Below are 25,954 nucleotides of genomic sequence, written 5' to 3' on the forward strand. Positions count from 1 at the left end.
GCAATAGTACAATTACAGCGTTATTTGAACAAGAAAAGAACACCGCTCAGAGTTTAACATAAAAACAGTGGGGTATTGTCAGGTTCAGCGCGTATCTCCGTTAATTACGTCTGGGTTTTATTCATCTGATGAACTAATTAATGTCCGGTTTTGAAAAGTGACGCTAATGGGCCACCTGGTCATTTCACTTCAACGCTATGTCTCCTTTGTGAATCTAAGCACTAATGAAGCGTGCTCAGAGACGACCCCGCTCGGATATCCATAATGAATGAGTTAAAAAAACAACAACAAACAAACAGAAAAGCAAAAAAAATTCATGCATATGTATGTTGGATTTTTGTAAAACATGATAACGGAGCTTCCATCATCTCCGCTCATCTCATTTAATCTCAGCTCTTGTGCGTATGCAGGAACCATCATGGCTCCAATATGGCACCAGCAGGTGAGACAGGTTTGAGCAGGAATACTAGAGCACATCATAGTGAGATCATAGTGAGTTACAGAATTCAGTCGCTGCTTCCCGTCTGTGGCGTTTCTGATTTACGGAGGTTTACGGCTGACAGGTTACGGCACAGTTCTCTTTAAACCGTGGCATTACACAAGCTTTCACGAGCACAGCTGATGTATAAGTGAACGCACAGCTTGTTCTCCAGGCTTCCAGACTTCTGCAAGGATGAAGCATGGAGAGAGAGAGAGAATGAGAGAGAGACAGAAGGAGACAGAGAGAGAGAGAGAGAATGAGAGAGAGACAGAGAAGGAGAGAGAGAGAGAGAATGAGAGAGAGACAGAGAAGGAGAGAGAGAGAGAGAATGAGAGAGAGACAGAGAGGGAGAGATAGAGAGAGAGAATGAGAGAGAGAAAGAGAAGGAGAGATAGAGAGACAGAGAATGAGAGAGAGAGAGAGAGAAAGAGACAGAAGGAGAGATAGAGAGAGAGACACAGAGATAGAGAGACAGAGAAGGAGAGAGAGAGACAGAGAATGAGAGAGAGAAAGACAGAGAAGGAGAGATGTAGAGAGACAGAGAAGGAGAGATAGCGAGAGAGAGAGAGAGACAGAGAAGGAGAGATAGAGAGAGAACGAGAGACAGAGATAGAGAGACAGAGAAGGAGAGAGAGAGACAGAGAATGAGAGATGTAGAGAGACAGAGAATGAGAGAGAGACAGAAGGAGAGAGAGACAGAGAAGGAGATAGAGAGACAGAGAAGGAGAGATAGCGAGAGAGAGAGAAATAGAGAGAGAGACAGAGAAGGAGAGATAGAGAGAGAGACAGAGAAGGAGAGAGAGAGAGACAGAGAAGGAGAGATAGAGAGACAGAGAATGAGAGAGAGAGAGACAGAGAAGGAGAGATGTAGAGAGACAGAGAAGGAGAGATAGTGAGAGAGAGAGAGAGACAGACAGAGAAGGAGAGATAGAGAGAGAATGAGAGCGAGACAGAGAAGGAGAGATAGCGAGAGAGAGACAGAGAAGGAGAGAGAGACAGAGAAGGAGAGAGAGAGAGAGAATGAGAGAGAGACAGAGAAGGAGAGATAGCGAGAGAGAGAGAAATAGAGAGAGAGACAGAGAAGGAGAGATAGAGAGAGAGAGAGAGACAGAGAATGAGAGAGAGAAAGACAGAGAAGGAGAGATGTAGAGAGACAGAGAAGGAGAGATAGCGAGAGAGAGAGAGAGAGACAGAGAAGGAGAGATAGAGAGAGAACGAGAGACAGAGAAAGAGAGATAGAGAGACAGAGAAGGAGAGAGAGAGACAGAGAATGAGAGAGAGAGAGACAGAGAATGAGAGAGAGACAGAAGGAGAGAGAGACAGAGAAGGAGATAGAGAGACAGAGAAGGAGAGATAGCGAGAGAGAGAGAAATAGAGAGAGAGACAGAGAAGGAGAGATAGAGAGAGAGAGAGAGACAGAGAAGGAGAGAGAGAGAGACAGAGAAGGAGAGATAGAGAGACAGAGAATGAGAGAGAGAGACAGAGAATGAGAGATGTAGAGAGACAGAGAAGGAGAGATAGTGAGAGAGAGAGAGAGACAGACAGAGAAGGAGAGATAGAGAGAGAATGAGAGCGAGACAGAGAAGGAGAGATAGCGAGAGAGAGACAGAGAAGGAGAGAGAGAGAGAGAGAGAGAGAATGAGAGAGAGACAGAGAAGGAGAGATAGCGAGAGAGAGAGAAATAGAGAGAGAGACAGAGAAGGAGAGATAGAGAGAGAGAGACAGAGAAAGAGAGATAGAGAGACAGAGAAGGAGAGAGAGACAGAGAAGGAGAGAGAGACAGAGAGAATGAGAGAGAGAAAGAGAAGGAGAGATAGAGAGACAGAGAATGAGAGAGAGAGAGAGAGAGAGAGAGAGAGAGAAAGAGACAGAAGGAGAGATAGAGAGAGACACAGAGATAGAGAGACAGAGAAGGAGAGAGAGAGACAGAGAATGAGAGAGAGAAAGACAGAGAAGGAGAGATAGAGAGAGAGAGAGAGACAGAGAAGGAGAGATAGAGAGAGAACGAGAGACAGAGAAAGAGAGATAGAGAGACAGAGAAGGAGAGAGAGAGACAGAGAATGAGAGAGAGAGAGACAGAGAATGAGAGAGAGACAGAGAAGGAGATAGAGAGACAGAGAAGGAGAGATAGCGAGAGAGAGAGAAATAGAGAGAGAGAGACAGAGAAGGAGAGATAGAGAGAGAGAGAGAGAGAGACAGAGAAGGAGAGAGAGAGACAGAGAAGGAGAGATAGAGAGACAGAGAATGAGAGAGAGAGAGAGACAGAGAAGGAGAGATGTAGAGAGACAGAGAAGGAGAGATAGTGAGAGAGAGAGAGAGAGAGAGAGAGAGAGACAGACAGAGAAGGAGAGATAGAGAGAGAATGAGAGCGAGACAGAGAAGGAGAGATAGCGAGAGAGAGACAGAGAAGGAGAGAGAGACAGAGAAGGAGAGAGAGAGAGAGAGAATGAGAGAGACAGAGAAGGAGAGATAGCGAGAGAGAGAGAAATAGAGAGAGAGAGACAGAGAAGGAAAGATAGAGAGACAGAGAAGGAGAGAGAGAGAGACAGAGAATGAGAGAGAGAGAGACAGAGAAGGAGAGATAGAGAGACAGAGAATGAGAGAGAGACAGAAGGAGAGAGAGACAGAGAAGGAGATAGAGAGACAAAGAAGGAGAGAGAGAGAGAATGAGAGAGAGACAGAAGGAGAGAGAGACAGAGAAGGAGATAGAGAGACAAAGAAGGAGAGAGAGAGAGAATGAGAGAGAGACAGAAGGAGAGAGAGACAGAGAAGGAGATAGAGAGACAAAGAAGGAGAGAGAGAGAGAATGAGAGAGAGACAGAAGGAGAGAGAGACAGAGAAGGAGATAGAGAGACAAAGAAGGAGAGAGAGAGAGAATGAGAGAGAGAGAGAATGAATGATTGTGTCTCAGATGCGAAGCTCTTGCAATTCAGGAAACTAAGGCTACACTCTGAGAAGAAGGCTAATATTTAGGGATGCAACTAAATAAGAATAGATTATTTCTAGATTTAACACATCGAGTGTTCTAAATGGAAACACATTTTTCCAACAAAAATTTCTTTGAGTTTGCATTCAGGATCCCACCGGACGCATGACGTAAAATCACACGAGCCGGAGGTATTTACTTACTTCTAAGTGATGCGTGACAACGTTCTTTAGCACGATATAAACAGGAGGTGCATTAATCTCAGCTAAACGTCAACTTACTGAGCTCCAAAATAAAAACCATATCACTGTACAAACTGTTTAGAATTTATCACAGCAGTATTTTGCTCTTCCGCTCGCCCTGTCCTGGTCATATCAGTTTACAACACGTTATCTGTATTATATAAATAATGGATTTGTGTTCAGTTCCATCATTACTGTAAAAAGGTCATCAGGTCAAAGGATAGTCCGACTTATCTATATTTAAAATGACAAGACGCACGTCATGGTTTAACGTTTCCTCTAAGCACACAGAGAACCAGGTGTAAAAACAGACCCAAATGCAGGATAGTAAAAAAACAAAACACGGTTTATTAAATAAAACAAACAAAGCCAAAAACAGACAAAACAAAAGACAAGGATTCCGCGCCGCTAAAGGCAACACGGCGGCGGATAAATACCGAAGACAATTAGACACATAAAGGACAGGTGTGCTGAGGCGGGAAGGAATAAAGGGCGGGGCAGACACGTGAACACCGAACGTTAACAAAAGGTACATGGAAAAAGTCCGGGCGAGATCCTGACACAGATATAGTTGACCTTTAAAGCTAAAAGGTACCAAGTTGGACTAAGGTACAGTATAAAGTGTATATTACCCTCAGCCTTTTATGCTTCGTATATACACGTTTTTTTTTTTATTCTGGCATGTATAAATTACTACATGATACATGATGATCTGATAGGATCCGCCTTAATTTTGATCAATTTTTCAGGTGATTGTCTGAAAGCTTCTAGATTTCTCCACCCTCACTTGGTACCTCATTTCCCTTAGCACTTAACACTGTTCACAGAGATATGAACAGAGCTTAATCATATGTGAACCATGCCAAATTAGACAGGTGTGTGTGTGTGTGTGTGTCTGTAATTGTGCACGCTTGCATAATGCTGCTTAGGAAATCAGAAGAAAACTAGCCGTATCAGTGCGCATTTGCATATTCATTTGGTGGACACTTTAATCCAGCGTGTCTCACTCTTGCTTCAGTGGATAATCTCACCTGGAACTGCTTACTGAATTAAAGAGTGTCCTGTGCCACATTCTCTCACCCAGGACCAGGTCATTAAACCTCAGCTATTAAAAACAGCAAATGAGACAATTTGTGAATTCTATCTTAAGCTCCACCCCCTGCCCCACCTTTCAATGAACAGATGAGCTGCTGGTTTCCTTCTAAAATAAAACCCTGTCTAGGATCTACAGATTTTAAAACGAACCTCGGCCACGTTGCAGAGTCGTATCCAAGCGTCTAGCTCTTAGCTGAGCTGACAGTAACAGAAGTGCCACAGAACCGGCTTTTTCTAGCAGCAAACCAGAAACCTTGCACGATACTCAGGGGAAGAGCAGACCAAGCCGTAACCAAACCCAAGTGCTGAAGTAGGTAACATTGTAGAGGCTATAATAGTCTTTTAATTTTAGGGAAATGAAAACTGGGAATAATACCTTAAACTCACAGCGCTCGCGCTTCTCATTTAGACAGCGACTACGCTTTTCCTGCGACTCACCAAGATGTATAATTTATCACAGGTAACTCATTGTTATGCGCTTCTAAAAGCATTTTCATCACTGTCATCAGAATATATCTGACTTTGAATAATTCACGACGTTTGAGTGGCAGCAGCTGTTCCCGCGCTGACCACATCGCACCATACATTAAATGAGACTTCAATTCCATTTCTATTCAGTCCTATTATAATGCATCATATATTATACATAATGCATAATAAAGCGTCGGTGGCACGCGGTCAGCTGCTGACCAGCATCGCCGCGATTGGTGTCATTAATCTGATCTGAAACTTTGTAGTGATATAATGTATAAAAACACCACTTGTCTACAATATAGCGATCTTATAGTGTTCTTTAATATAGATAATATAGTGTTCTTTTTTTAAACCCAGGCCAAAGAGCTTCCCTCGGCATGGGCGTGTTAGGATAACACAGGATTTCAGTCTTCTGCTTACACACATGACAAAAAAGGAACGACACACACTCTGTATTTGACATGATGTGTACACTAATAAGGTCCCTTGGGCATTATTGTGCCACAGTGGTGATGTGTTAGCTCAGCCTCTGTGCTCCTGTACACCATCTCAGACCGATCGGTCCTAGATTCACTGGGATGATGTGCCTTAGTAAGGGACTAATGCCCATCTCGGTACTCATCTCAGCGTCTGCATGTCTGAATATCCTGCAGTCATGTTATGGAGGTCATTCACTGAAGAACCACCTTGAGGCTCCGATTAGCCCACTGACCTACATGCAGGAGTTCCACAGCCTACACCTCAGCTCCTGTCACTCAGAAGCTGAAGAAATAATAAGGATGAAATGAACACCAGAGCTTCCATTCAACTGTCTAAGTAGCTTCAAAACTCTCGACTGCTATTCCACGGACAGTGAAGTCATTCCCTTTCAGTTTTGTAACTCTAAAGTTAAACGGCAGGGCGTTGGTCCGGAATTGAACGTTCTTTCATTCTTTTGAAGAAATTCCAGCTCCCACTGGACTCATTTGCATGTTCAGGTTTCCAGAATAACGCTTTAATCTGTCGTGGCTCTAATCAACATTTTAGAAAGCACAGAGAAGATCACTTAAGCCAATCGGTGTCTTTAATCAGCAACCTAAGTGCTGAGGTGCCAGTAAAATCCTGCACACTTCAGTTCTCCTGTGATGAGATTTGTGAGTTCGAAGAATGCTTGCCGGTGTCAAAAACACTTAGCTCAGAACAGAGCGTTTGCAAGACCACAGAGTAGAGGATGGATAATTGCATCACCTCACAGAGTGAGTACATTTGAGAAGCACGTTTTTTTTTGTGATTCATTTTTAAACTAAATCAAAAGGAGAGCCAGGAAAGCGAAATAAAGAACAAGCGAAGAGAAGCCAGAGGCTGAAAGAGAGCTCAGTAGATAGAGGGTATCTGTCTTGACTCTTAAGCCATTATCACACCACAGTAAGCACAGACAAACACTCTCTCCCACACATGAATGCGTAATCACAAACTCCTCGACCCTACATGCATTCCTAGTTAATTGGAAATGTCGGATCAATGCTTTCTGATTACCAGACTTCATGAGAAGGTTTGTTTCACACTTTAGCACGTTTTTCCATTCCCTCGTTATGCCGTTCTAAGGATATAAGATAATATATGTACTTTGTGCCGATGATTACTTAATAATTCTACATTGTAACGAGGCCCTGATAATTGTGTATGCGACGGTTTATCACGGTTAACCTTAATATCACAGCATTTGTATTCGAGTATTAATACAGATTAGACTTTTTTGTGCTCGATGATGTTGTTTTACGTAACACTGAATTAACTGTACAATAGACTGTAAATCAGAAAACAGCAAATTGCCTCCCGAAGGTCTAGTTGCCAATACAGTATAATGATACTACTATATTACAGACTATTGGCATTTATTGTTACATGAAAACATTTACTGCTGATATGTTTATTTTAATTGCGGAAAGCTACTCAAACTATTTAGCCCAGTGTGTCAATTAGTATGCACATTTATGCTTGCAAGCCGAAAATCTGCACAGATACATTAAAATATTTATAATTAGATTAAGCTGTTTAGCACAGCGGCTTAAAATGTGCCGTGGAAAACGCAGCGGTACCAAGCAGCTAGCATGTTCGTGAGGACTCCTGTGCTTTTAAAGACCATAGAAAAGAACCTAGTTGAAACCAGGTCCAGACAATCTATTCTGTACCTTTTTCAGAATGTCGATGCAAATCAAAATTTGCACACTCTTCCTTAGTGTTAATGTCCATTTTGTTTTGCTCGGCTCCACTTTGACTCCACGTTGTATCGCTTGTGCTGTTAAGAACACTTGAGATGTGAAGCAATATTTAAATAATGCAAATATATTAAAAATGCAAGTGAAGAGAGAGAATATGGTGTTATCCTAGATACTGTCTGAAGTGAAAGGGCTTCAGAGCTTCTAGGAAAGGTTATAGAGACACAGTTGTACATATGTGATCCTACCTATGAGGCCATGAGGTAGCTGGACAAGGAAACAGCCAGATCTTATACTACAATCCTCAGAAAAGCTACACGTGACATGAAGTTGCAGACATACTGTAGATAATGTGGTAGATAATCAACCCTTTTTGATGCCCCGAATGTAAGGACAAGAGGATGCCAGTTAGGTGACCTGAAGTTTCGAGGGATACGAACCTGGCAAGCAGCGTTCTGAAGGAGCTGTAGAGGAGATAATGTTATATAAAGGGAGTCCAGCAAGAACAGAAAATATTGGCATTGGACAATATCTTGTACGGTGCGAAAAATCAATGTCCTGCATTAGCCTACAGATTTCATATTTGCAGTACTTTATGTTTTTTTTTTGTTCTGCTGACTGTCGCAAGGGCCTAATTGCTTTCAGGCATAATAAGTCATCGCTAATCAGCATATAATTTATTCACTGAACAGAACTGTAGCTTCAATAGCATTGGCCAAGCTCTGGGGATCTATTGATTGGAAAAGCATCACACATCCACAACAGCTACAACAGAGAGATTTATTTGGTGTTCTTAAAGTCTTTTGATATCTCCAAAATGGCCCAGGCTGCCTATTCTTATGACTCAACAGACTCAACAATGTGCATGTTTCACCTTCAATAAAATGCTCTCTTGATCTGATGTTTTTTTTTCCCCCCCTCAGCTTCGTTGAGCACTGTTAGAGCTCTTGTCAAAGCCAGAGGTTTGTGCTGATAGATCAATAGTGGAAACGTGTCCTAGTTCCACTGCAGGCTACTCGCTCTGAACAGGAGATGAAAGCGCTGCTCTGGTTCTAATTAAACATTATTTTTTAATATCGTCACCCTCATTTTATGGAGATTCAAGTCACTGCTTGAGTGCCTTTGTCACTAGATGGCAGGAGCGAGAGAGGACGGATGAAATTAATTCCGCAGCTAACATACAGTAGAAGGACCGGTCCGAATGAAGACGCCACGTGTCATCACACCATCAAATCGGAGCTTCCTCCCAGACGGACGCATTCTAGCCTATTAATAGAGATGCATAAAACAATTCTGGTGATAGCCCCAGAAGTCTTAAGCTTGCTTGAAAGCTTTGTCATCTTGCCCTCCAATCCCATTATGTACTACGTCCTTAAAGCAATCGGAGAGTGAGCTCCGTGCATGCCTTCCAGCCACGAATTGAGATATTAACTCTGAAAATTGAAGTTTCAGAGGGAATAAGGTGCCCCTTGGGAGTGGATATTGAGGATTAATTTCTCTAGTGCATCTCGCTCACTCACTCCCCCCCCCACCACCACCCTCACAATCCCCCACCTTTCCATACAACTCCCTATTTTTCTCCCTCTAGCAGGATCACTACTTCCTGCCTCATTCACTGTCACTCATTTTAAAAGAAAACCCTCTTTGCATATCATGAAATGAGATGCAATTTATGTCCCGGAGTCTCCGAGCTGATACACGGTGAGAATACAAACGCACGGTGGGAGAACGAACAGTTCATTCTTTCGGGCAGGGACGGTTCGTCGGGGTCAAATCGGAGGAAAAGATGTCAGTGACTGTAATGAAGAACCATCTCCATCTTTTCTGTTGTGCTTTTGTGTGTTTTTTTAAATCATTTATTATGGATTAATCCATACACATGGTACAAGGAACCCTGATTTTTCACACTAAGTCTCAGGTATATACCTCTCATGTGACGAAAAAAGGGTTTTTCTTAAAAGAAAAAGGCAGATGTCTCGGCTGCCTCGCGATATGAAAAATTCAATTTAAAAGGATGAGAGAAAGAATGGCGTGCGGCCTATTTTCATTCCCTCTCAGCGCAAGATATGAGAATGATGTTCTATTGTGAAGGGGGAAATGATGCCAATCGTGCTGCCGAGAAATTCCTTCATAATTTAACTCAATTCCTGCAAATCCCAATGGCAAGCTGCTGTACCAAGGAGATGGAGCGGTTGAGGTAGGGGAGGCAGAGCGAGGCAAGAGGGCGCAAGATTAAGAGTGAGAATGACGGATGTTTGAGGAGGACAGAGAAGGGTGGAGGGAACGGAGACCAGGAGAAGTGAACAGATTACAGAGGTGAGAGCGAGAGGTGTAACAGTAAGTGTCGATTGGTGTGTGTTCGTCGTTTCACGTCCACAGGATGGACGGTGGATGAAAAGGTGTGAGATTACAGGTTCATGGATGAGCTGAAAGAAATGTGTGGAGAATGAAAGCCTGAAGTTGGCAACCTGTGGTATTTGTGGTAACTTCTACAGTGAAGCTAGAAGGAATGACCTACATTCCAAGAATTTGCCTTTTTCTGTATACATGAGCTCACAAATGCCCACAATGGGCAAGTGATTCTCTTGTTGGCAGGAGAGCGTATGTCATCCCTCCCATCAAGAGAGCAGGATCGCTTTTGCTCTCTGGGACTCTTGGCCACAGATACAGTAGCTGTGGCATCATCAAGGCTTTTCTGGTGCACCACATGGGAACGTTTAGAAATGTTTCCTGCTCAGGGCTGCAGTGGACCCAGAGACTATCCTGGGAACATCGGGAGCGAGGACGGGAATAGACCACAAATAGAAACCATAATTTATTGCAAGGCATCTGGAATACTGACACCGTAACGCAGACGGCAACTCAGTTCACCTACTGATTCAACCCAGAGATAACCCAAATGAACTCAGGGAAACAGACAGTAAACCAATCTGGAGTTCCATGAGCTTTGCCTTGCTCAGGAATGTTTTTTTTTTTCAATCTATGCTAAATGAATTGCATTGAAAAAGAAAGTGCACCGATGTATTAGTTATTTCTAACGATAGTAAACTTTTCCTGCAATTAGTATTTTTTTTTGACAGATCACATTACGGATCTCGTGAATTCCGTCGGGGTTACAATTGTGCATCCTTGCTTTTGCTTAAAGTTTGTGCATAAGTCGAATTAGTTAACGTGAGGAAGAGAGCATACACGGTAAAGAGAAAGAATGAGCTCGTCCTGCTTCGGGCTTCTACGAGGATCAATGAGCCGTTTCCTCCGAAAGCACGTAGCGCACTGAAAAAAATTATCTACACAAACAAATTTGACAATGAAGGAGTGCAACTCTGCAGAGATGCAGCAAGCAAAAAAAAATCATAGAGACTCGAGCAAAAGGGAGAGAGTTGCATGCAGATCGTTTTTGTATTTTCGATCGAACTCTCACCTTCCTTTTTTTTTTTTTCATGTGTAATAGCTAGAAGGCACACAGCATAGCAGTGGAGTCTTCAAAGACTTGAAGCTTATCAAAGAGACACAGTGAGTAAAGAAGACAAGATAGAGGAAGCAAAACAGAGGGGGGCAGCTGAACAGGAGCACAAAGAGGTGGACGAGCGACTAGGGAAGTATGAGCAATGATCACAAGAGTGCGGTTAGAAATGTGAGATTATGGGTTAAGGTGTAGTTCTGTCAGATTTGTAGTGTTCGCTGCATGCTAATTGCGTTGGTAAAAGCCTATAAATGTAACCTTGCGTGTCGGAAACAAGCTTCTTCTAGTCCTCGGATGGAGTTGGTTTTAAACAGTGTCAGAAATTCAGACCATGTGTAGGGAGACCCTGCAGCTTGAGGATGGAGCTGCCACTTTGAATGATAGATCGGACCATTGTCATTATCGTGTATGACAGCATGCAGGACTAATGGAGTGGGCGACTGGAAAAGGAAATGTGTCACACATCCATTTGTGGAGCACTTTTCACCTCAGACCACACCTAACACAAGATGAATAGACTAGAATCAGACAACGCTCCATTACCCAAGGCTACTACTCCTTCTACTCCTGACACCCAGTGCCTTTAAATCCCTGGCCAGGTGTCTTTAAATTACTGCCCAGTGTTCCACATGCTAAAGACTGTGCCTCGGTCCAATTTTTTGGTCCAATCTTCTCTCCTGAATTAAACCTTATTGCCATCTCCTCATCTTTTTGTATTTCTTAATTGGTTTATTCTATGCTTAGTCCTGAGGATTCCTGGCTTCTTCTGTAGCTCTTCTTGTAATCTTAAACCTTACACACTGTTGTTTCCGGCTTTTGATATCCTTGTCTTTATTTATCTTCCTGAATTTCTGAATTGTCGATGTTTCATGCCAGGCTTTTTAATACTTGCCTCTGGTCCAGTTTTACTTTGTATCCAGGCGTCTTCAATCTTGTATTGCACCTTTTCTTCTTCGTTCAGGTACCGTTTACTGGTTTCAGTCACAGTACCAAATCTGCTTTGTTTGTCCTTCACTTACCACTGCCTCCCAATTTGCTTTGTGTTCTGCCAACTTTTTGGCTCTCTAAGCGATTTGGAAGCCACGTCCGGCCTTGTCCCAACTGTGCTCCATCAGCTTATCTACCTCCAGCTCGGTGCCTCCCTGCTGCTGCCCAATTCCTGTTATCCCCTTACTATCCAGCTCCAAAACTCCCCCTCATCAGTCCAGCACAAGACTCCATCCAACCAGTTAAACCCAAGCTCCCATGGCTTGGTCTGCTTCAATCCCTCTTTGGCTCAGACTCCACCCCAGGCTGCTTTTAGCCTATCTGGCCTGCACTATTCCTTTATGAAAGCAATGTTAAACGAGTTTGAGAGGAGAATCTGTGCTCCATCTGCATTGCCTTAGCTCTTGGAGCTAGGAGAAAAGTAAGTGCTGACTCTGGAGCGATGCCTGCAGGAGTCATTAAAGCGTAGGATCCATATTTATAAAAGTAAACGGTCTCTCTACATTTAAATAGTAATATGCCTGCCTGGGAGATCTTTAATCGCAATCTCAGTTCGCTCTCTCTGGGAATACCTCGACTCCAGGATGTGGCCGAAGACGGACATAACGTCCTTGATTGAAATGTCAAAACTTTGCTAATACGCACTCCTTTGTAGAACTGTTACACGGATTTCATGCATCATTTCTTTCTTTAAGCGAAACACAATTTCGCTCAAAATGCTTATTTCCTATTTCCTAAACTCAAAAAATAATATGACAGTTGAAAGATAGAATAAGTTACAAGGTTTGCCCCAGCACAGAGGCAGATTTCCTTATGCCTTGTCTATCTGTCAAACATAATTATATGTAGACACTAAGGGATAACGGAAATAATGCTACGCTGATACGTATACCTGTATTACCGTTGACACCTAAAAAGGTACCGTATCCTAGAAGATTTTTCTAACAAGGGTGACCTACTTTTTCTGTATTCACTCATTGTTTTCATAAACTACTAAAGAGCAATGCTTTCAAGAGTCTGGGGAAAAAAAACCATTGTAAAGCTGCTGCAATATTTTTGACATTTAATGCTACGTATGTGTTCATTACCAGTTTGGCATGCATACTTCTTCTTGTGGATGTGCTGCAAAGACAGCACCAAGGTGTATGTTTTACTTAATGGCATTTTCTCCAAATGTAATAATTTACCAGTTCTCACTGACTAACTAGCTCTACCCTGTCACACAACAGCTAGTAACCAGGCAGGGTGAAAGGCTAGCACATACCAGCACACTGCCAAACTACTGCCCATGCTACACCACTGCGAGGCTGAACACTTAAAGGTGGGGTGCAGGTTGTTTGAGAAATGCTTCAGAAAACTGAGTCGGGCCGACAAACAAAACAAACGTGTAGCCAATGAGCAGAAAGGGGCGTGGCTTGTCATTATGCGGCGGAGAGAGTGTTCAGTGCACATGTGTGACATTAGCCGAAAGCGACTGAAACATTGACATGGATAAAAACGAAAAGCGAAAAAAAGGCTTACGATAAGGCCAGAAGCAGGACACGTGTTAATATAGGATCAGCTTCCCAGCGCTGGAGAGAACTGAACGTCGTCTTCCGCGTAAAACGGAGCTAAACCTTTCACGGTACAACACACAGTACTACAAAAACATTTGTATTACCATAGTGTTACTCATTGAGTTCATTTACTGATAAAAATATCCCCTCGGTCAGCCGCCCCAGCAGGTTCCGCCATAATAGTCGCCTGGGTTACGTATGGATGTGTGGGCGGAGCTATCAAAACAGGGGTGACACCCATTTGGGTTAGGGGCGTGTTTGTTTTGGTGATTTCAAATGTCAACATTGGCTTTCAAACATCGTGCACATCGCCTTTAATGTCTGGATACTACGGTAAGTAAACTCAGCCATCTGAACTTTGTTATTCTAATCAAAATAAATACTTTGTTATTCTAAAATATTTTTTAGAATTTAAGCGACAACTCTGACCTAAGCTTCTATAGGTTACTGAGATGATGTATGTAATGTGGGAGTGAAATGAAAGTTAAAAATGAATTTTTGCCTCAAGGTTAGTAAGAAATGTCAATAACGCAACTGTTTTTTTTTACTATTATTATCTGAGGGCCCACAAGCATGGCTTCAAATTTATTCTACATTCATCTGTAATTACTTGGACGATATCCAGTCGCGTATATCAGTAAGACATCGTAGCGCTAGGTAAGGTGAGCTGCAGATTAGGCTGTGTTCGAAAGTAAAACTGAGTATCATCAGAATAACAATGAAGAGAGATTTGTTAGCTCGTAGATATATTAACAAGCTCAGAGGTGTCAAACTCAAATTCGGCTTGGTTTTGTTCGGAGGCCTCGAAGGGCCATAAATTAAGACCAATAACATATTATTACCTATTCTGCTGATTAATAGGAGGTTTTAAATCTAGAATAGGACATTTTTAGATAGCAAAGTTAGTCCTTGCTGGAGTATCAAAAATCCAAATGTTGTTTCATAAGGTATCCTTGCTCAAGAGCACCTCAGTCGTAGTATTGCCAGCACGAGACTCGAACCCACAACCTTAGGGTTAGGAGTCAAACGACTTCCCCCACTTCTTGTACCTTAAGAGCCTTTTATTGTCCGTAAGAGCTAACTAAAAGTTATTGAATTGATTCATTTGAATTGTTTTCAAAATATCAGAAATATATGATACAGAGAACAATTTAAGAAAAGACACAAAATGTTTATCTCCGCTATGAACCTATATGTATTACGTCTCTCATTCGGGTCTGATGTATAGCATATAGGCATCGATCTTTAACCAACGTTTCAGCTCTGTGAGATGTGAGCCATGTTTGCTGTATGGTGCATGTTAGAGGTGCAAACCTCAGGCTTTGGAAGATAAGATATGATTTAGATTCCTATTGGATATTTGATGATACCATTGACTTTGCTATGATACAGTTCAGTTTGGCCTCGGATCGATGTGATGTGGTAGCCTAGTGGTTAAGGTGCCGGACTACCAGTCGGAAGGTTGTGAGTTCGATTCCCATGTCCACCAGGCTGCCATTGCTAGGCCCCTGAGCAAGGCCCTTAACTCCCAGTTGTATAAAATGAGATAAAAAATGTAAGTCGCTCTGGATAAGGGCATCTGGTAAATGTAATGTAACGATGTGTGTTCAGCTTTCAGACCGTTAATTTGCGAATGACGATCACGTAAGCAGCAAATTTAGTCATTTTACACAGATTTAAATATGTTTGTTGTTTGTCATTTTTCTGATAAATTTCTATGAATTTGAATCGTCGCCTTTTTAATCGACGTATCGATTCAAATCAGCAAATATTTACAACCCTAATGCATGAGGAAGGTGGTTGTTTGCTATGATACGGATCTGCTGTGAATTCAAGGGTGTTATTGAGTAGCAGTTCACTATGAGCTGTTTCAATATTGTTTTATAGACAGGGAGCAATGTTTGGCCTCGGGATTCATGCCGTGATCTAAAGAATGCGTATAAATATTAAATTACAGAAGACCCCTGTGGAAGATTACTGAAAGGTGATTAGCATTTTCGCAGTGTGACACATCCTTTTGAGCCGGTCAAATAAGACCCGAACCAGTTAGGCTAGTCTTGTAGCGCTCAGCAAGTCTTGTAGCTGAGGTAGAAGGTTGAAGCAATCAACAGCAACGAATGCTCCACTTAGACCGAGCGCAATCACGACTCGAAGATCTGGAGTCGGCTCCACACAGGAGGTCATTAACACCCCTGACAAATGCAGTACTGTGAAATGCTCCAGATTCAGATTAGAAACACTTCACACAGGCCTTTTAACTCAAATATTTTCGGAATCGTACAGCAACAACTGTCTCAAAGACTTCAGAGAAACATGGAGCGTAGAGAGCGGTCGATAATTTGGTCTCACAGCCGCCAACTTAAAAAACCATCGGGCGACCCCAGAGGAGGATAACTTATTTATCATTTTTAAAACAATGGAGTGTGCTGACTGAAGGTAGATCAAGAGCAGCGCTGGTGGATTTCATCTTATTGACTTTTTTAAGCAACGGTGTAATACTGGCTACTTAATGAGCAGCTGCAGTCCTTATCTATAAAAGGAGGAAAGGTAGGAAAAAAAACTGTGAATTCCGTGTGGGTTTAGTGTTCTGTCCAATTCCATTGACCGTTGTTAAAAAACAAGAAGTCTTTCAGTGAAAGGAGTCACAATTGGGTTCATGCAGTCCGAAAAAAAAAGATGCCTGAGGTTGTTATAGTTATTTTCAATGTATGTAGCGTAGCTTTGGTCTGGTTTTGTTCACTGCTGTTTGTTGATACTCATGGTAACATGGTAAAACATGTTGACGGATCGTTCGTTTAGATTCCTAGCTTTTGTTTACTGGTGTTGGGTTCAAGACCACATCAACTAAGACCGAGTCAAGACCAAGACCAGAGCAGACGGAGTTTGAGTAAAGACAGGATGTGAAGCCGAGACAAGGCCAACACCAAACCCGGACAGGTCCGTGTCAAGCCTGAGACCAGACCCTCAGACGTGTAAATTTGCTGGTTGTAGTATGTTCCTAACATACAAAGTCGTGGCCTAATGGTTAGAGAGTTTGACCCCTAAACCCTAAGGTTGTGGGTTCAAGTCGAGGGCCGGCAATACCACGACTGAGGTGCCCTTGAGCAAGGCACCGAACCCCCCCCCAACTGCTCCTCGGGCGCCGCAGCATAAACGGCTGCCCACTGCTCCGGGTGTGTGTTCACGGTGTGTGTGTGTGTGTTCACTGCTGTGTGTGTGCACTTTGGATGGGTTAAATGCAGAGAACGAATTCCGAGTATGGGTCACCGTACTTAGCCGTATGTCACGTCACTTATCACTAACTTAAAATGAAAATTTTCGGAACATTACTGATATCAAATGTAGAATTTAGTTACTGTTAAAGAGAATGTTCAAATAAGTCCAGACAGAAAGCTCATGTTCCTCTGAATGAAAATAGAAGGGAGAAAAGAGACGGGTTAATCAGCTGCCAACGTGCACGGGAGCCGAGCGAGGAAATTGCTCAGACTTTGTAATTCAAACTTGTACACACACCGTGGATTTCTGATACAGACACATGTTGCGCAGAAGGTGACAGACTGAAAGCGTTCATTTCTGCACCACCATATTTGCGTTTCCTCAGGAAGCTGATATAATTACCTCGCAAGCAAAATGCTCTCCTGCGAGTCGCGATGCTACTCGAGCCGTGCGACGGAGAGCCGGAGGGAGAGCACGGTGAGCAAGCCGATGACTGATACGTGCGAGTGTGTGGTAGAGATACGTGTGTGAGTGCACCAGCACATTTAATATGAACACATTAGGGAGGGAAAGCGGGAAGAGAAGGCGGGAACTGAGGAAAACGAGCAGACAAACAGATAAATAAATGATCAGATAAATAAATAAGCACCCTGGGGTGATGGAGGAGGAGGAGGAAGCAGAAGGAAGCTGATGGTATCCTGTGTTAGGATAAACACACACACACACACACACACCAGCTTTGAGTTGAAGCTGATGAAGAACATGCCGGTAATGGCACTCCTATATGTTTTAAATGGCTCCATTAATGGAGCTTTTATATGGCCATCTTAATGGCTCTGATTCCTGCTTTGCTCTGATTCTTGCTCTGAAATGAATGTTTGTTTGTGTGTGTGTGTGTGTGTGTGTGTGTGTGTGTGTTTTTGTGTTATTGATCCCCACCTACTCTCAGCGTAATGGGAACTAATGCAGCATGAGGAAAAGAGTTTTTCTACAGGATCAGTGATTTCCACTGTTTTATGAGCTTCTTGTTGATGTGTGTGTGTGTGTGTGTGTGTGTGTGTGTGTGTTTATTTCTTTCTGTCTCATTGAAAGACGGAGGTCATCTTCACACTAATATCAATGAATTTAATTAGGGATTTTTCACAGTGCCGAGCCTCTGTGAGCTGTGTGTCAGTAGTACCCTTGGCTAACAGGGGAAGGAAACATTTCCTCATTAGTTACCCCTCGGAACATTTGTGCGGCTGAAAAAAGCCTGTGTCTCTCCGAGTGTGATATTACAAATTTGGTGATCAATTAGCCTAGTTAGGAGCCGGGAAGTTAGTATCAGAACGTAATTAGCGTGTTGTGACCTGACACCCCGTTCTTCTCTCGCTCCACAGCTGCCGCACCGCAGAGTGACGTTCTCCACCGCCAATCCAGTCCAGGACGCTCAGGACTCGTCCCAGCAGAGCTACTACGACAGCGGCCTGGAGGAGTCGGAGACACCCAGCAGCAAGAGCTCGTCAGGGCCACGCCTCGGCCCGCTGGCACTGCCCGAGGAACACTACGAGAGAACCACGCCCGACGGCAGCATCGGAGAGATGGAGCACCCTGAAAACGGTGAGAGATAGATAGAAAAAGAGAGTCACACAGACGTGTATATACTTTATTGTTCTGTGAGAGGGATTTCTTTAGAGACCGGGTTGAGCTGCAGCTCTGCTTATTTTCCAGCTGCTGAAGAAATTGTGTCTCATTTCATCTGACTGTGCTTCTGCATCATATTTATTCTCCATACGGCGTATTATTATTAGATGGATAGACAGACAGAAAGAAAGATAGAGGAGTGGATGGATTCACAGATACAGACAAGTAAACACAGACAGAGAGAGAGAGAGACAGAGAGAGGGAGAGAGAGAGAGGGAGAGACAGAGAGAGAGCGAGAGAGAGAGACAGAGGGAGAGAGAGACAGAGAGAGAGGGAGGGAGAGAGAGACAGAGAGAGAGCGAAAGAGAGGGAGAGAGAGAGACAGAGGGAGAGAGAGACAGAGAGAGAGGGAGAGACAGAGAGAGAGGGAGAGAGAGAGAGACAGAGAGAGAGCGAGAGAGAGAGACAGAGGGAGAGAGACAGAGAGGGAGAGAGAGAGAAAGAGAGAGAGAGAAGCCATAGACACTGATTAAACAGACAGATACGTAGGATACATCAGATTGATCAATAAATGGACAAATAGATAGATAGGCAGACAGGATGCAGATAGATAGTTAGACAGACTGACAGACAGGATAGATAGATAGATAGATAGATAGATAGATAGATAGATAGATAGATAGATAGATAGATAGATAGATAGATAGATAGATAGATAGATAAGAACAGCGCATGCAGATTTTAATGAAGAAGCTTCATGGTTGTGTGAGTTTCTTCTTCTCTCTACAACATCGACTTTTCTTTTTGTTGTTTTTCACCACATTGTTCTGCTCGAGCTGCTCGTGTGATGAAGGTGATGAGTTTTCCCTCTTATGTCACACTTCCCTGTATGAACACGGTGTCAGCATCACTGCAGTAGCGGGTCCTCTCGCGCGGCTCTGTGTGTGTGTGTGTGTGTGTGTGTGCCAGGTGTTAGCCGCAGTCCATGCGCTCTCCATCAGTAGGCGCTCCATCACCGCTCCAAATCCATCTTAATGGCTCCCTCACAGAAACACGCTAATTAAAACCCCCGGCTAATGGAGCTTTTGGACTGCAGATAACGCTGCAGTGTGAGCATCCAGTCATCAGCCTTCTGCCCACACTAACACTTGTTTTGTGTTACAAGGCCGACCGCCCGCTCAACAAAGTGTGTTTTTCTTTTTACTTTCATTTATGTGTCATACACGCATGCTAACGAGCGTCTGCTAACACCAGAAAGCCGCAGAACTTCTGCAGGAGCCTCCTGAGTTCTTGTCTTTAACAAAGTGCAATTTTTTCCAGTCCGTCTCCTCGGAAAAATTGTCCTGACAGCCGCTTCCACGCTAAATATATTCCCTAAATTCTCGTCTGTACAATTTCATCTCCATTACCGCAGCTGCTCTTTCTTTCTAATACCGTTTATGTTTTGCACGCTTTAGGGTTACCCTCCATTAGCATGGCTGAGTTTAATCATTTCAGTACTGTTTCTAGGCCGAATTAGCGAGCGCTCAGCTTCAAAAACGTGGACTGTTCCTTACACGTCGTGTTTTATTCAACATGCTCTGTAGAACGTGGCCTCCCGCTGACATGACCAACACACACACACACACACACACACGCAAAATGTTATTTCATGGCACGTCTGATGTTTTATTCATTTTTCTTTCATCTTGTCCCACGTTAAAGAGCTCAGAAACATAAAACATTAAACCTTACGATTTTCCTTGTTGATGCTCTTCATGACTTGTAGCTCAGGTTATGAGACATAGATCGACAGGAACGAGGTAGCTGCTGCTTCTCCTTTAATCAAAGCGAGAACTCGGTTCACGTCGTTAACATAGAATTAGCGTCGCACTCTTTTTCCGTTTCCTGTTTTAAGCCCAATTCGGACGGGATTAGTTTTACGTGGGGACGTGGGGGTAAAGTAATTATTACCAGAGCTTGTCGGTGATTTTAGTCCCGTCCGAATGTGCCATCTCGGTAATCATTACGGACAATGTCAGTAAAGATTACGGCGACTTTTATCTTCTGTAAGAAGGTCCGGAAAAATGACCTCAGGTAATACTAATCCCGTCCGAATAGACCCGCTGTAAATATGTACGGTAAAACTCCGTCATTTCCTGTTTAAAAGTAGTTTTGCAAGCATGGAGGCGCCATGTTGTCTGTTTGCACACGTGATAACAGGAAGCAACGTCATACGCACATGACGACAAGGAGGTTACTGTGGTACGTAAAGCGAGTTACCCCTCCTACTTCTGCTAGTTTTACTGAGGTGTCTTGTCCCGTGCGAATTGGCCAATTTATATTACAGACGTCCTGAGGTAAAATTGCATTACTCCACGTCCTCACGTAAAACTAATCCTGTCTGAATAGGGCTTTTGACGTAGTGCCTTTCAGCATCATTGCAGTTAAACCTTCGCAGGCATTTAAAACGTCTCCTTTTTTTCAGGTTGCTCAGATTGAGACTGATTTTAAAGAGAAGTTTCAGTTCATACCTGGTGTTTATATTAAACAAGGCATTTCCCAGACCTCCACACGTGAAATGTAATATACTATAAAATTTAGTCTGGTGTTATAGAAATAAACAAAACATGAAGGTTACAGCTGGCTGTTTTGTAAGTGGCATTGAGATGCTGGTGCTGGTGCTTCCTTCCTTCGGCAGTTTATGACAGAGAGAAAAAAAAAGCAGCAGTCATGTCGGCATCTTTGATTCTGACAGAGCCGAAACTCAAAGTGAGTGACGCTGACAGCGTGGCAGAGCTCCCGCCGGTGGCAGAGCACGTACGCCGGCTAGATTAGGAAAAGGTAGACCTAATTAAAACATTACTCTCACCTCAGGGAGCCAGAGGAAGCCCTGGCCGACAAGACACGCGGAAATATAGAACACAGAGAACCCTCTCCGTCACCCCGGCCGTCACCGCTACCCTGATCTCCCTCCACCTGTTTATTTGTTGGAGGTTGTGTGTGAGTGGCAGCGTGACAGGCGGCACCGGCAGAGCCTTTATTGCTGCTGGCCGTGCAGATGATTGACACGTGCGGAGCCGTGGGTGCAAGGGGAGGGGTTGAGTCGCTGTGTTAAAAGAAGGATGAAAATATTATATGACACCAAAAGGTCCCATGGTACAAACAGCGGCACTGATTTGTGATGCGCTCTGACCTTTGACACCTTCAACACAAAGGATGAGCAGGTTTTGTTTGTTTGTTTGTTTGTTTGTTTTTTATTCATCCTTTTTGACGTGTGAAATAGCAGATTTTTGCTGTTGAACATTGCTGAGTTCTGGGCGGGGCAAATAATACATTAAAAGCCCTTGTGTGCTTCCCAGTCGAATATTTGGGTTGCCAAGCAACCCGAGTGATGAAGACAAAATGTAAAAGCTAATGTGATAAAAATGTACAGACTGCTAGTTAACTAGTTAACACACTATAGTCACATTTGACCGACGGGTAAAGATGTGATTGTGTATCTTCTCTCCTCCCGTACCACGTGACGCTATTATTTGAATCTTGCTAACGTCTTCTTCCTGTTTCCTGTCAACATGGTAACAGCATAACGCAAGCAGCGGATTGAACATTACAGCTTTGTACTTAATTTTATTTCCCACAATCCTGCATGTTCCTGATTTTAGGAAGCTCCTCTTTCATCCCCTTTTCTTATCCATTCATTCCCGTCTGCTTTTCCTTCTTCTGCTTGGGGTCGTGGTGGCAACAGGCTCAGGAACAAGGTCACCTCAGACTCCTCTATCCTCTGCTCCTCTGGGGATCATCAGAGATTCCCAAGACAGCTGTGATACACTGGAATTGTCCAGTGAGGCTCTAACCAGTGGGACGTGACTGATACATCCCTGCTGTGACTTCTTATATAAAGTGCCCAAGCTATCTAAACCGGGTGCTTCAGATTCCCAGGAGCAGCGACTTTTGCTCACAGCTTGTGTCTTATGCGTGGACTGCAGCAGGTGGTGAGACTTGGAAGCACTTCATAGAGAATCACTGTGAAGCAAGTAACATAGAAAGTGGAAATATTCCAGAGTAAAACTTTTGTATAAGTCAATATGGATTTTTTTATTTTTATTTTTTTTAAACTTCTTCAGACATGAAATCTGTGCAAACGCCCAGGCTACTAGTTTGTCCACCTCACTCAGGTACGCCCCATCAATAGCAGTTTAATCTGCCAGGAATCCAGGCCTGCACTGGGGCATAACATTAACATGATTTGTAAACAGGTATCGAGTCTGTTGGCATGTTGTTGGACTAAAGGAATTCATTAGCTGCTAAATGGACTCCATCCATCATAAAGTTCACTCACCGCTCTTGACAGCTAAGCTAATATCCTGTACGAACGCTTTCCAGTTTGATGTAAGTAGATTCCAGACTCGAACATGATGGAAGCATGTAGAACGTAACTCTATAGCAGTTTAATCCTGTAGACCATTCGGTCCTCGTCTCGATAAACCGTCGATAATATCGGCACAACATCACATACCGTACACGCGACGTTTCGGCTCCGATTCGTTCGGCTCCGGATTTCCAGAAGATGCCGAGGACCATCGATTAGTTGGATTAAAGACTGCGGTTGGAATTAAACCCAGCTGGAAAGTTCTCCCCAGCAAGAACTGGTCCATTCTGCCGTAAGCAATTATACAGCCACATACTGTATATAGGACCGAAACAACAAATCAATGACGTTTGATCAATGGGGTTTTAAAAGAAAAATGGTAACAAGCTTCAATTGATTTATTTGGCATCGTAGCTACAAAAGCATTTGGGGAAAGTGGTGTATGACAGACAGCTGCTAATTACACAAGCACTTTCCTTATTTTTATTTATTTATTTATTTGTTTGTTTGTTTTGTTTTTTACAACACTGTTTTAAACAAGCTGGAACTGGCAACGAAAATAATTTAGGTCAAAGTTCTACATCGATTTGGACTAAACCAATTAGTCATATTTCCAATGCCAATACCATCTTACTCGTTTATATATCCGTAGGATTTTTTATTTATTTATTTATTTATTTTTTACGAGCTACAAATGGAGAGAAATACAATCCAAGCAGAAAGCTGAGCAGCTGAAGGTTAATGACCTGGTTCAACAGAGCAACACTGATATTATGGGATTTCATTTCACAGCATTCTACTCACTTGGACAGAACCACAAGCAACAAGCTGCCTCTGGCATTACTGTAAGACCGCAAAAAGAACAAAGGCAGGGAAATCGCCTCGTTTGCGTTCGGAAACTTTGGAAACGATTTAACGCGAGACGTCGTCGAGGGTTCCTCAGGATTCCGCGGGGATGATTGTTTCTAGGAACGACCGGTTTTTGTTTTTTTTATCCTGAACCAAAAAATAAAAATTTATGAAGTTTAGTTTTGAATTCTAATGCAAAGTCCCATATGGGGCATAAAACGATTCAAAGAAGAGTAACTTTAAAGAAAATCCTCTGATTTGGAGTCAGAAGAAGAAGAAGGAGGAGTTCCAGAAGCTTCTCAGCAAGAACACAAGTAAAATGGCGAAGGCTCCCAGCTTATTCAGCTTGGTTGCTCAGGTAGCTCAGGTCTCTACGGTGCAGTGTGTATTCCGTGCCCTGGGTGTGTGTCGAAGCGCTCGGCCTCGCTGAGCGATAGTGTCAAAGCCGCACGCTCCGTGCCACAGCAGTGTTTACCCCACGGCCATGCTGAGGTTACTGCATCCAAACAGGCGACACGATCCGACGTGCAGAAACATCACAGATAAGCCTCGCAGGCTGTTTCCATAGTAGCGGCGTGATCGCCCTTTGATCCCGGATCAGGTTGATGTACGACGGCGTACTGTGGCGAGCCGGGGGGATTCGGGTGGAGGGGGTGAATGAGGGGGTGGTGTCTCACACGCAGGAAATCTCTCTGTTTCTCAACGTCGCTCATTTTCAATCTGTTCAGCATTCATACTCTCTCCCCCTCACCTCCACCCCACCCATCCTTTTGACACGATTCTCTCTCCATTTCTGATTGTTTCTCATTCTTTCACACATCTCTCCTCATCTCCATCCTTCTCTTTCTCTTATTCTCTCTCTCCGTTTGCCATTTCCTCCATTATATCTTTCCGATTCTTTTCTCTTTTTTCGTTCCATCTACCTGTCCATCTCTGTGTCTTAATGTCTCACAAACATTTCTTCCTCTTTACTCTCCCCTGCTCTGCCCTTCTTTCACTCTATACGTCTCAGTGCTTATCTTTCGCCTTATTTTGTTTTCTACATCTCTTTCCTTCCTCTTCCTCATTATCTCTGTCTTGCTCAATCCCTCTCTCTCTCTCTCTCTCTCTCTCTCTCTCTCTCTCTCTCTCTGTAATATTCTCTCTCTCTCTCTCTCTCTCTGCCTCACTCTCTGTAATATTCTCTCTCTCTATAATATTCTCTCTCTCTATCGCTCTCTCTCTCTCTCTGTAATGTTCTTTCTCTATAATATTCTCTCTCTCTCTCTCTCTCTCTCTCTCTCTGTAATATTCTCTCTCTCTATCGCTCTCTCTCTCTCTCTCTCTCTCTCTCTGTAATGTTCTTTCTCTGTAATATTCTCTCTCTCTCTCTCTCTTCTCTCTCTCTGTAATATTCTCTCTCTCTCTCTCTCTCTCTCTCTCTCTCTCTCTCTCTCTCTCTCTCTCTCTCTCTCCCTCTCTCTCTCCCCTACACTCCCTCACCCAAGCTGTTTCCTCCAAAGCGTTGTCTAAAGCAGGCTCGCTGATCTCCACACTACTCTATTTGATTCTCATGTAACACGATCTGTCACTATTGATTTTTGCAGGTCTCTATTAGGGCTCATGCATTAGCTCTGCTATTTCTCCTCCTCCTCCTCCCCTTTGCCAGGCTGTCTCACTTCTCCTCTCCCGTTCGTTTTTTTGCCCGCGCTCGTGCCCCAGCGCAACGCTGCAAACACATTATTCTGTGCCAGCGTTGGCCGCGATCGTTCTTTAATCACTCTTTAATGATTTGCTAATGAAATCTAACACCACGCTAAACGTCCTAGAGCCTTTCTCCGTGAGATTACGTCTGTAAAACGGGAGGTTAAGTTTTATTTTTCTAACACAAACCAGCCCCGAGTTAGCGAATCATATTTCAGACAAGGATTAAAAAGATATCAGTTATGCAATCTGAAACAGCCACGTTTACGCCGACGATCACAAATGTCACAGCTCTGGGATAATTTGAGGTCACGTTCGATTCCGTCGTCAACATAACGATCGTTCGTAGAGTCGTGTTGGGTTTGATTTGAACAGCGAGATAAACATCTGATGAGTGTCTTTGCAGTTAATCAGATACATTCAAAAAGTGTGTGTATGTTTGTGTGTAATTTTTTTCGTTTATACGGAGCACCAACCTTACCTTACATATGAATGATTCATCTCTATGGAAACGCTGTCATACTAAAATGAGTGCATTAATGTATATAAAGCTATCAGAGCCACTGTTATGGAAAACGAATCAACACCTTCTAACCAATCAGATTCAACTGGAGAAGGCTGTGGAATAATGAAATAAGTCTGTCATGCCACGAGAATATTCTAAAGTGCACTTTTTTTTAAAATCTGTCACCCAAACCAAAATTTTTTTTCGTCCATAGGCCCACTGGTCTCAGTGACTTACTCATGCTGGTCTTAATCACATGATACTAAACGCCGTGTTCACGTCACGTCTCGTAGCACAAAACCTTT

At 43.3% G+C, this 25,954-nt stretch overlaps 1 protein-coding gene across 1 annotated transcript in view; it reads left to right on the plus strand.

The window, feature by feature from the left end:
• The window catches only part of pcdh1a (protocadherin 1a), a 69,690-nt gene that overhangs the window by 32,430 nt on the left and 11,306 nt on the right, over positions 1–25,954 (plus strand). Inside the window, exon 4 of the mRNA XM_060895221.1 lies at positions 18,018–18,237. Coding sequence (XP_060751204.1) covers positions 18,018–18,237 — 220 coding nt within the window. The remainder of the gene's footprint in view (positions 1–18,017; positions 18,238–25,954) is intronic.

This window comes from Tachysurus vachellii, chromosome 20 (assembly GCF_030014155.1).
Source record: "Tachysurus vachellii isolate PV-2020 chromosome 20, HZAU_Pvac_v1, whole genome shotgun sequence".
Lineage (NCBI taxonomy): Eukaryota > Metazoa > Chordata > Actinopteri > Siluriformes > Bagridae > Tachysurus > Tachysurus vachellii.